Raw genomic sequence first — 12,432 nt, 5'->3', positions numbered from 1 at the left:
AGCAGCCCCAAACTTGCAAGGACCATTCACCATGTTTTACTGTTGCGTGCTGACACACATCAGGCTATGTTCATATGTTCAGTATTCGGTCAGTATTTTACATCAGTATTCGTAAGCCAAAACCAGGAGAGGAGGATAAATACAGAAGTGGTGACATATTTCTATTATATTTTTCCTCCAATTGTTCCACTGCTGTGTGTGTGTGTGTGTGTGTGTGTGTGTGTGTGTGTGTGTGTGTGTGTGTGTGTGTGTGGTGTTTCATATCCTGGTTGGACAGAAAAATAACCCAATAAGGGAGTTAAAAGATACTTTCAATGTCTCCTATTCATCTTGTTGAACACACTGGTGCACAAAAAGAGGACCACATTCTTACCACGTGAGAGGTTCAAGAACCACATCCAGACCCCACCCAAATAGTGCCGTCCAGCTCCTGCCTTTCCCACACGGTACTCAAATAGTAGAATAGAATTGTTAAATCTGCGCTACTGGTAGTGTATTCACAATAAAGATCCGATATACAGTACAGACCAAAAGTTTGGACACACCTTCTCATTCAAAGGTTTTTCTGTATTTTCATGAATATGAAAATTGTACATTCACACTGAAGGCATCAAAACTATGAATTAACACATGTGGAATTATATACTTAACAAAAAAGTATGAAACAACTGCAAATATGTCTTATATTCTAGGTTCTTCAAAGTAGCCACTTTTTGCTTTGATGACTGCTTTGCACACTCTTGGCATTCTCTTGATGAGCTTCAAGAGGTAGTCACCGGGAATGGTCTTCCAACAGTCTTGAAGGAGTTCCCAGAGATGCTTAGCACTTGTTGGCCCTTTTGCCTTCACTCTGCGATCCAGCTCACCCCAAACCATCTCGATTGGGTTCAGGTCTGGTGACTGCGGAGGCCAGGTCATCTGGCGTAGCACCCCATCACTCTCCTTCTTGGTCAAATAGCCCTTACACAGCCTAGAGGTGTGTTTGGGGTCATTGTCCTGTTGAAAAATAAATGATGGTCCAACTAAACGCAAACCGGATGGAATAGCATGCTGCTGCAAGATGCTGTGGTAGCCATGCTGGTTCAGTACATGCCTTCAATTTTGAATAAATCCCCAACAGTGTCACCAGCAAAGCACCCACACACCATCACACCTCCTACATGCTTCACGGTGGGAACCAGGCATGTAAAGTCCATCCATTCACCTTTTCTGCATCGCACAAAGACACGGTGGTTGGAACCAAAGATCTCAAATTTGGACTCATCATACCAAAGCACAGATTTCTACTGGTCTAATGTCCATTCCTTGTGTTCTTTAGCCCAAACAAGTCTCTTCTGCTTGTTGCCTGTCCTTAGCAGTGGTTTCCTAGCAGCTATTTTACCATGAAGGCCTGCTGCACAAAGTCTCCTCTTAACAGTTGTTGTAGAGATGTGTCTGCTGCTAGAACTGTGTGTGGCATTGACCTGGTCTCTAATCTGAGCTGCTGTTAACCTGCGATTTCTGAGGCTGGTAACTAGGATACACTAATCCTCAGAAGCAGAGGTGACTCTTGGTCTTCCTTTCCTGAGGCGGTCCTCATGTGAGCCAGTTTCTTTGTTGCGCTATCAGTAGGACTATCAGCTGTGTATCCACCAGACTTCTGCACAACACAACTGATGGTCCCAACCCCATTTATAAGGCAAGAAATCCCACTTACTAAACCTGACAGGGCACACCTGTGAAGTGAAAACCATTTCCGGTGACTACCTCTTGAAGCTCATCAAGAGAATGCCAAGAGTGTGCAAAGCAGTAATCAAAGCAAAAGGTGGCTACTTGGAAGAACCTAGAATATAAGACATATTTTCAGTTGTTTCACACTTTTTTGATAAGTATATAATTCTACATGTGTTAATTCATAGTTTTGATGCCTTCAGTGTGAATGTACAATTTTCATAGTCATGAAAATACAGAAAAATCTTTGAATGAGAAGGTGTGTCCAAACTTTTGGTCTGTACTGTATATGGTTTCAAAAAAGGCTTCGCCGTTTTATTCTCAACACGTTTCAAAGTTAACAAGCTGCTTCCTCAGGAGAACCACAACAGAGTAACTTCTTATAAGTTCTTCTTATAAGATATGCAAATGGTCCTTTTTAGATAACGATACCTCCAAACTTCTAACCAGGATGTCTGGCTGCCTTCAAACTATGGTCTTGACTTCTTATTTGTCAAGACCATGGTTTGGAGGCTACCAGATCTCCTGGTTAGAATTACATAATGAGGAGACCACATCCCTTTGAATGTATTTAGTACCCACAATAAAATGTGTCCCCCCACCTTGTATAGGTTTCCTTTATTTTACATATTCCTAGTCCTAAGAATAAATGCTGAAAGAATATTAATCTATTACCCCTCGATGTCTGATCAGTTGGGGTTCAGAGCCCCTTCCCATCTAATGTTGTGCCGTGAAGTGCAGCTAATTCTTTAACTAGTACTATTTAGATTTTGTTGATGCTAAACTGGTTTACATGAGGGTATATAAAACAGATCACAAATAGTCTTTTATGCTCAGCGACGAACAGTGATAAATATCTAGTAATTTATATTCATTTTACCCTCACCGCAAAAAAAACCAGTTACATAATTCTTATAGGATTAGTTATGACTCTCATCAGTTTATTTGAGTACAAATGTAACTCCTGCCCGCAAAATTAACCAAGTAGCAAAATAGGACAGACCGTTTGAGGGTAATTTATTGTGTTATTACCAGGAGATATAGAAATATTATTTAAATTTTCTTGTAAACTGACGAGCTCTCCGCACTGAATCACAAAGAAAAACAAGCTCCCTCACCGGCTGTGAAATTCTATATTCCCAGAAGGCACACAGTGTAATGTATATCTGCTTTACGGAATACATAAAAACAACATCAGGTAATTTATTCTGCTGGATTTTTTTTTGCTAATGATTGCAGAGTTGAAACAGTCGGGTTTTAGATGAAAGGAAAATGAATTTTTGTGGAATTTTCAGATTTCGCCTCTTAGCTTACAATTATACAGGGGAAAATGTATTCTTGTTTAGGCATCATACATCCGACTTTCATGGTCTAAGTATGTATCACAACGCCTGAACCAGCTGAGGATCTCCTGAGCTGAACCCAATAACGTCCTATTCATGTTTGAGGCTGTTGAGTCCAGGTCAGGAGACCCATGGGCAGTCCGGACATTGCAGTCCATATCCTGACCATGAAAGATAGAAGTGTGAAATCGGTCTCAGACACATCATTTTTGCAGCAGAAGATGCTACAGGAAACTGCCGGCATTGGTTTCCCTGAAGCATCTTTCCTGAAGTCCAACTGGACATCTTTTGTGGAGGCAAAGCCACCAATATTTTTTTTTAAAAAACCATTCAATACATAACCTAGTGGCATCTTCCAAGCGGACAACACCTAAAAAAAATGGCCAGAACACTTCTTGGTTTTCAGAACCTGAATCAATTAGAAGTGGTAAAAGATGGAACATCTGCAGGACAAGTCGTTTTTACAGTGCACTGCAAATTTTCATTCTTTTTTTTTTGTTGCAGTTTTTTTAACGCCTTTACAGGTTGGTTCCAGGCAGAATCGGTCTGAAAATGATGTCATATGAGCATCCCATTATAGCCATATATTATGACTGGTAGATAAAGTCTAATATTTTCTCTTGCTAACTACTGTAACAGCAAGAGAGGTCTTAGACAGCTCTTTCATAGAAGAGACTGCCGAGGAAGGCGGTGAATCACTGAGTACAACCGCCCACTGGACTATCATTGGAATTTTTGTGCTTTATAGGTAGAGAAGCCGTAAAACAAACTATTACTCAAAATATAGAAAACAGTGACAAGCACTTTTTATTTTTATTGCTACATCTACTCAACCTCAAGAACTACTACATCTACATAAACTCAACCTCAAGAAATACAACATCTACATAAACTCAACCTCAAGAACTACTACATCTACATTATACCTCAAGAATAACTACATCTACATTTACTCATCCTCAAGAATAACTACATCTACATTTACTCAACCTCAAGAACGACTACATCTACATATACTCAACATCTGAACTAATTATCTTTCCTCCATCTCGCATATCTTCCCTACCTGATCTCATCTAAGCCGCCACCTCCTGTTGCCTCCAGCTCAAAAATATTTCCAGAATCCGTCCTTTCCTCAACCCACACTCTACCAAAATGCTTGTGCATGCCCTAATCATCTCCCGCCTCGACTACTGCAACATCCTCCTCTGTGGCCTACCTTCTAACACTCTCGCGCCCCCTCTAGTCCGTCCTTAACGCTGCTGCCTGACTAATTAATCTCTCTCCTTGCTACACTCCTGCTTCCCCTCTTTGCAAATCCCTTCACTGGCTCTCAATTTCCCAGTGTATCCAGTTTAAAATACTAACACTGACCTGCAAAGCCATCCATAACCTTTCTCCTCTGTATATTTCCAAACTAATCTCTCAATATCTTCCCTCTCGTAATCTCCGGTCCTCCCAAGACCTCCTTCTCTTCTCCATGCTTATTCGCTCCTCACCCAATCGCCCCCATCCTCTGGAATTCTGTGCCCCAACGCATCCGGTTATCCACCACATTTGGATCCTTCAAAAGAAACCTGAAAATCCACCTCTTCAAAGAAGCTTACAACCTGTAATGACCACACGGCCACCTCAACACCATCGGAGCTACTGCAACCCTCGACCTACTGTCTCCTTCCCCATAACCCTGTAGAATGTAAGCACGCAAGGGCAGGGTCCTTTTCCCTCTGTATCAGTCTGTCATTGTTAGTTTTGTTTACTGTAAGTGATATTTGCATTTTTATGTAACCCCTTCTCATGTACAGCACCATGGAATTAATGGCGCTATATAAATAAATAATAATAATAATAATACTCAAACTCAAGAATAACTACATCTACTCAACCTCAAGAACTACTACATCTTGCATTTACTCAACCTCAAGAACTACTACATCTACATATACTCAACCTCAAGAATAACTACATCTACTCAACCTCAAGAATAACTACATCTACTCAACCTCAAGAACTACTGTGTCTACTCAATCTCAACAACTACTACATCTACATTTACTTAACTTCAACAACTACTACATCTGCAACCACGGCACCACATACACACGTGGTCAAAATTGTTGGTACCCCTCGTTTAAAGACTGAAAAACCCACAATGGTCACAAAAATAACTCTGACAAAAAATCTGACAAAAGTAATAATAAATAATAATCTATGTAAAAAAAAAACAAATGAAAGTCAGACATTGCTTTTCAACCATGCTTCCACAGAATTAAAAAAAAAAATAAAACTCATGAAATAGGCCTGGACAGAAATGATGGTCCCCTTAACTTAATATTTTGTTGCACAACCTTTTGAGGCAATCACTGCAATCAAGTGATTCCTGTAACTGTCAATGAGACTTCTGCACCTCTCGACAGGTATTTTGGCCCACTCCTGAAGAGCAAACTGCTCCAGTTGTCTTGTGTTAGAAGGTTGCCTTTTCCAGACGGCATGTTTCAGCTCTTTCCAAAAATGCTCAATAGGATTTAGGTCAGGGCTCATAGAAGGCCTCTTTAGAATAGTCCAATGTTTTCTTCTTAGCCATTCTTGGGTGTTTTTAGCTGTGTGTTTTGGGTCATTATCTTGTTGCAAGACCCTTGACCTGTGACTGAGACTAAGCTCTCTGACACTGGGCAGCACATTTCTCTCTAGAATCTCTTGATAGTCTTGAGATTTAATTGTACCCTGCATAGATTCTAGACGCCCTGTGCCAGATGCAGCAAAGCAGCCCCAGAACATAACAGAGCTTCCTCCATGTTTCACAGTAGGGGCAGTGTTCTTTTCTTGATATGCTTCATTTTTCCATCTGTGAACATAGAGCTAATTTGCCTTGCCAAAAAGTACCATTTTTGTCTCATCTGTCCATAGGACATTCTCCCAGAAGCTTTGTGGCTTGTCAACATGTAGTTTGGCAAATTCCACTCTGGCTTTATGATTTTTTTTCAACAATGGTGTCCTCTTTGGTCGTCTCCCATGAAGTCCACTTTGGCTCATTCAACGACGGATGGTGCGATCTGACACTGATGTTCCTTGAGCTTGAAGTTCATCTTTAGTCTGTTTAGAAGCTTTTCTGGGCTCTTTTGTTACCATTCGTATTATCCATCTCTTTGATTGTAATCAATTTTCCTCCTGCGACCACGTCCAGGGAGGTTGGCTACAGTCCCATGGATCTTACATTTCTGAATAATATGTGCAACTGTAGTCACAGGAACATCAAGCTGCTTGGAGATAACTTTTACCTTTAACATGTTTGTCTATAATTTTCTTTCTTATCTCCTGAAACAACTCTTTCCTTTGCTTCCTCTGTTCCATGTTGAGTGTGATACACATCATGTCACCAAACAGCTCAGTGAGTATCTGTAGCCCTATATACTGGCCGCTCACTGATTCCAAGATTGTAGACACCTGTGATGCTAGTTAGTGGACACACCGCGATTTAACATGTCCCTTTTGTTACATTATTTTCAGGGGTACCACCATTTCTGTCCAGGCCTATTTCATGAGTTTTATTTTTTTTTTTAAATTCTGTGGAAGCATGGTTGAAAAGCAATGTCTGACTTTAATTTGTTTATTTTCATAGATCTTTTATTTATTATTACTTTTGTCAGATTCAAATTATTTCTGTGGCCATTGTGGTTTTTTCTGTCATTAAACGAGGGGTACCAACAATTTTACCTGTAGTTCCGACACCGGGTGTATATAAATAATTAGAGGGACCTACCTGACGTATTTTTAAGTTTGTTTCACCATCAAGGTTGGATGTTTCGATGTAGCACATGGCCTGCGGCTCACTGGGAAGGCAAGAAATTCACGTTAGAAGAAACACATTTACATTGAAGTTGTGCAGCCACTCGAACCAGAGACACAAAGATCAATTCTCTGCTAACTGCAGCGGTTGCTAATTGGGATGTTGATAATAATATTTGTATTCGCCATCACTTGCTAATCTTTTTCTCATGAGATGCAACACTCTCAGGGAGTACAACGTTAATTAAAGGAGATCGGTCATGAAGATTTCACCTCCTTTGGCTCTTGTAAAAACAAATCCAAAATTCAGGGAAGCCAAGGCACCAAAACCGCAGGTTCTTGATAAAAAACTTTATTCCATATTGGTTAAAACCGGAAGACAAAGCAGGCCATGTTTTGGCCATAATTGGCCTTTCTCAAGCCTAAAAAATACTATACTTAATAAAAGAGCTGTATTTTTTAGGCCTGCTTTGTCTTCCCCTTTTAACTAATATGGAATAAAGTTACATTTTTTTATCAAGAAACTGCAGTTTTTGTGCCTCAGATTCTCTGAATTTTCTACGTTTAATTTGGACCTTGTGGGAGCTAAGCACCAGTTTGGTCAATGGTGCATATGAATCTAATATTGGACTGAGTAAAGACAAACCCAGCCATACATTAAGTTAGATAGTCCGTTCCTTCATTTCTAAAAAAACTGAGTTTAAATCAATATACAAATGAAGTGGAAGCTATTCCCATACCTCTGTCACTCCAGCTCTATTCCCAGTACAGCGCCGCCTCCTCCTGCCTTATTGACAGCCGCTATGCCGTGTAACTTCAGTCTAATGAGGTGTCAATAAAGCTGAAAATGGCGTCGCTGGGCGAGAAATAGAGATGGAGTGACAGAGGCTTGAGTAGAGCTTCCAAGTGCCAAAAGCACTTCGGCCTCATTTGCATATGTATTCAAAAGCTGATTTTTCAGCAACTGAGGCACGGAATGCTAGCTAAAGGTATATATAGGAATTGTCTTTACAAGAGCTGCATGTGCTTATACATAGTTTGGGGGTGAAATCCTGCTGACAGATTCCCTTTAATGGGTTTTCCACACTTATCAATTGATGACCTTAGGATACATGATTATCATCGGAATGGTGGGGTACGACTACTATGGAAATGAACAAGAGCAGCACTGCAGAATCCAAGGTGGACAGTGCACAGTGTCTGGAGCTGTGCTGTTTGGCACACTTCATGCTTTACATTTGACACTGACAACAGCTGATCGGTCAGGTGTAGTGGTATTACATAGCACTGTTATTTGACTATTGTATGTTGATCGAATTTTGGCAATGTTGTTCTGTATTGTTGTTTTGTATTGCATTATTGTTTACCACTGATATTAAATCATTGCTTTAATTTGCAATCATAAAGTTCTGATATTTTGGCATAAAGTTTACACAGAATTGAGCACAATATAGTGGAATTTAAAGTGCTTTTCAGTGATATAGTTAGTAATATTTGAGAACTGCATGCCTTGATCATTTCACACAACTTAGCACTAAATGATCTACTGTTTAAATCAGGTTTCATTATTTGTTTTTTGTTTTTTTAATTTTCCATATCACTATCTATATAAAAAATTAATTCTTGTAATTTATACACTGACGTCCCGGTCTAATTCTATCCTTATACGTCTTGCTCCTCCCAAAGACTTTTCAGCAGTCTCCTCATCACAAACAAAATTATAATGACAGCTAGCACCTCAATATAAGGTGGATTACACAGGATCCATCTTTCAAAATAGACGTTATCACAGCTCACCTCCTCCCTTTCTCTTCACAATGAAGCTCAGAAGATGTATATATATATTTATATATATATATACTGTATATATATATATATATATATATATATACTGTATATATATATATATATGGGTCTATTGTTGCTAGTATTTATGCGCCAAACAACAAGTAGGTGTCTCAAAACTGGGCAAAATTTGAAAATTTCAAGAATTTTTTTTTAATATACTGTATATAGATCATGAAATAAGAAAGCAAACAAACATCAAGTTAAACATAACACATTTTACTGTAAAAAACCCAATTTAAATATTAATCTATTCTAATTATTCATTTCCTTTCATTGTTGCTTATAAACAAACATTACTTGTGTATAACACAAACATTGTAAGGAAAAGGCAGACAGAAATACACCAGATACATAACAACAAACGAAAAATCACAAACTACGTCAGCGATAGCGAATGCACTACATGACTCCAAAACATGCAGAATGTCTCCACTGAAATGAAGAGTGTTTTGCATTATTATTGCTATTAAATATTAAAGATAGCAAATGATTATCGTTATTGACATGGTTTTGAGCATCCAGATGTTTTTTAACCTAATTCATTGTTTGCAAATGTTCAAAATGATGTAATTTTTTGGTGTTTTTTTTACTCCAGAATCCTTTCTCTTTACGCTGAACATAAAGATTGGCAGAATATTCTATGGCTCTTTGCTCTAAAAAGGCACAAAAAAAGGACATTTAAATTTGGTTCAGTTTATCAAACATCGTGTGCCCTTTTTCAAGAATTTGTGTGCAAAATTTTAAGAGCAAAAAGACAGGACAAAAAAATGGCTTAAAAAAAACCCCTGCAAATGATGGATTGGGGCTATGGATTCTCACTAGTAATGTTGGAGTCCTGAATGGTCATGATAATATTGTTTTAACCAGGAGTTTAATTAGTTATTTTAGAGTGCTATAGCAACATGTGGAATGGTGTCTCCTCCACAATGAAATGACCACCTACTGCAGAAACCGGGTCCAAAGCATGTCAGTGTATGGGTCTTCATAGTTCGCAGCACATAGGCTGTAGATGGAGAGCGAACACTGGAAGCCTTTTCATACCCTGCGTATGGGCTGCAACGTGAAGGCCATTAGAGAGCTGGGATGCATGATGTTGCCTAATCATGAGGATGTGGAGTGAAGCATTTAACCATCCAGTTTGGAGTCCAGGAGCAAGCAGAGTAGACGGTCATTTACGCAGCCTTGGGGAGGGGGCAACTGCTTTTTTGTTTCTCTTACAGCCAATTGTGCAGAGTGTTATAACAGCCTGCATGTAACTGGGTGAACGGGGAGTGATGGGCTGAATCCAATCAACAGATAAATATTAGGAGGGGTGCAAATTGAAAACCCAGCTTTTGGTGGGACAAGACGCCCAGGAGATGATGGTTGACATCTCTACGTTATGAGAATATCACAGACCAGGTTTAAGCATTTTTATACTTTGAGGCTAAGTTCCCAGTAAGTATTTGAGTTTTTGATATTGCTGATTTTCTGCACCAATTAGCTAAATTATGTTACTTTCATTTTTTTTTTCTACATGCGTTTTTATCTCATTTTTGCCTTTTTTTGGTTCATCATGTTTAAAGGGAACCTGATAGCTGATACATGAAGCCTGATCCTCAGACGACATATATGAGGCACTGGCCGTATGACTTAAGCCATGTACGTTTGACTTTTGTATGTTTGAAATTCTCACAAGGGTGTGACATCCCCCAGGAAGACCTGGAGTTAGACAGTCATGTCGGTAATGAATCACAGGTCTTCTTTAGAAATGGTTTGAGCTGTGTCCCATATTAAATGGATTTAGTTTCCTCTGGTGCTGAAGAGGTTAAAGTCCCTTTCTATGCTTGTCAGAAACATGCAGCTCCATTTCAGTTGCTTCTCATTACCTCTTCCTATAAAAACTGGTCAGACCCTTTGGTCCCTGGCGGTGAAAGATTCGTCTTCCTGTGATGTGTGCTAAATAGTGATGAGCGAATATACTCGTTACTCGAGATTTCTCGAGCATGCTCGGGGGTCTTTCAAGTATTTTTTAGTGCTCTGAATTTTAGTTTTTCTTGCCGCAGCTGAATGATTTACATCTGTTAGCCAGCATAAGTACATGTGGGGGTTGCCTGGTTGCTAGGGAATCCCCACATGTACGTATGCTGGCTAATAGATATAAATCATTCAGCTGCGGCAAGAAAAACTAAAACTCTGAGCACTAAAAAATACTCGGAGGACCGACGAGCGTGCTCGGGAAATCTCGAGTAACGAGTATATTCGCTCATCACTAGTAAAGCTAAGTGTTTCGAGTCGAGTTGTTGTAGTAGTGTTCTGTGGTTTGCTGTAGTACATGTGTGTTTATCTCCTGGTCCCTGTTCCCATTTAGTTTATTCCTCCCTGTCCCTATCCTCCTCCCTATTGTTGGGTTAGTGCTTTTGTATGATAAAGGTTTTCTGTTTTCACCTGTTTTGTCTTTGTGTCTTGTTTACCTTACATTTCTGTCCTATGCCTCATGGAGTGGAGGTGGGACAGATCAGAGTTTAACAGGAGCATAGTAAGGTCAGAGATTTGGACCTTTCTATCTTCAAAAGTACCCCCAGGACAGGGATAGTTAGGGTCCCAGTTCTAGGGACACTTTGAGAACCCCTTTCCTTACCAAAGACTGTCTCAGCGTGACATAAATGCTGGTTTGAGAGAAAAACATACTTTCACAGCCACTGGCGACACGTTGTGGATTTCAAATACGCACCACTGGTCTGCTATATCCATTCCAACAATGTGGATGGGATTTCTAGAAATTTTATGCCAACCAAAAAGTCATTGTGAGAGCTTAATCTAAAATGGCTGAATAATTGAAAAGTATTAAGTGGTTAATCGGCCCCCAACAAAAAGAAAAAGAAGCTTTTCCCCCTCATAGCATAGGGGATAACTTGCTGCTTGCTTGCATTTTAGCTGATGGAAGCCAATCACAAGATCAGGGTTCTGCATCGCTCTGCAGCTGCTTCTTGAATGCAGCAGAAGCGCATATGCTCGACTTTTGTTCCCTTCATTGTGTATGTCCCATTGGAAATAGCCAAGCATTGTACTCAGCAGGTCCATAAACAATGAATGAAGCCAAGAATGTGCACCTTCATTCAGGACAGGGCTGCAGATACCCCATTCTCATGGTTCCAGAGCCCTGATCATAGGATTGCTGAGGGTTTCCATTCATAAGAAAAACAGCAACAGCTTTTCCTAATCTGACATGTAATCAATGCTATACATGATGAGGGCAGACTGGCTGGCTTATTAAAGTACCGTAGCTTAGCCTAACCCTTACAGACAAGGGGGCTGGCTTAGCTATCGGAATGATTCAGTCAGTCAGCCCCCTTCAAATACCGTCATGATGACATGTTGACATAGGGGACAGGAGTCGGGAACCATGCTACTATTCTAAGATAAAACATCTTTGTGAAAATGAATTAATACATTCTATATTCTTTATTAGGCTCTAATCTAAGCAATTTTTTTTGTCTGCACAACCCTTGTAAGTAATATAGAAATGACATTTTAAATGTAATATCTAGATAATGCAATAATACATCACTTCATCTCAGTGGAGGTGAGAAAGCAAACACCCAACCATATAACCTCTGACCTTGAAGATAAAATGATCATATCGGCTGGAAGATGCTGCCCATTGGTCACCTTGACAATGTCGCCCACTGCCACCTGTCAGTCCAGGGGCAGCCAAGCAGCAGATAGGAGAGAAAGAAAGTAGACATTGTGTGTCCTTAATCAT

At 39.8% G+C, this 12,432-nt stretch overlaps 1 protein-coding gene across 3 annotated transcripts in view; it reads right to left on the bottom strand.

The window, feature by feature from the left end:
• ATP8A2 (ATPase phospholipid transporting 8A2) overlaps positions 1-12,432 on the bottom strand; it is a 1,034,865-nt gene that overhangs the window by 737,680 nt on the left and 284,753 nt on the right. For 2 of the 3 annotated variants that reach the window (XR_013224076.1, XM_077298312.1), the window contains exons 7-8: positions 12,289-12,362; positions 6,814-6,883 (exon numbers count right to left, since the gene is read on the bottom strand). Coding sequence is in view for 2 of the 3 variants with exons in the window: in XM_077298312.1 (XP_077154427.1) it covers positions 6,814-6,883; positions 12,289-12,362 (144 nt within the window). In the remaining variant the exon portion in view is untranslated. The remainder of the gene's footprint in view (positions 1-6,813; positions 6,884-12,288; positions 12,363-12,432) is intronic. The other variant, XM_077298313.1, reaches the window with a different exon arrangement.

Source organism: Ranitomeya variabilis, chromosome 3 (assembly GCF_051348905.1).
Source record: "Ranitomeya variabilis isolate aRanVar5 chromosome 3, aRanVar5.hap1, whole genome shotgun sequence".
Taxonomy (NCBI): Eukaryota; Metazoa; Chordata; class Amphibia; order Anura; family Dendrobatidae; genus Ranitomeya; species Ranitomeya variabilis.
The sequence above is the reverse complement of the archived record's forward strand: the minus strand, read 5'-3'. Positions and strand labels throughout refer to the sequence as shown.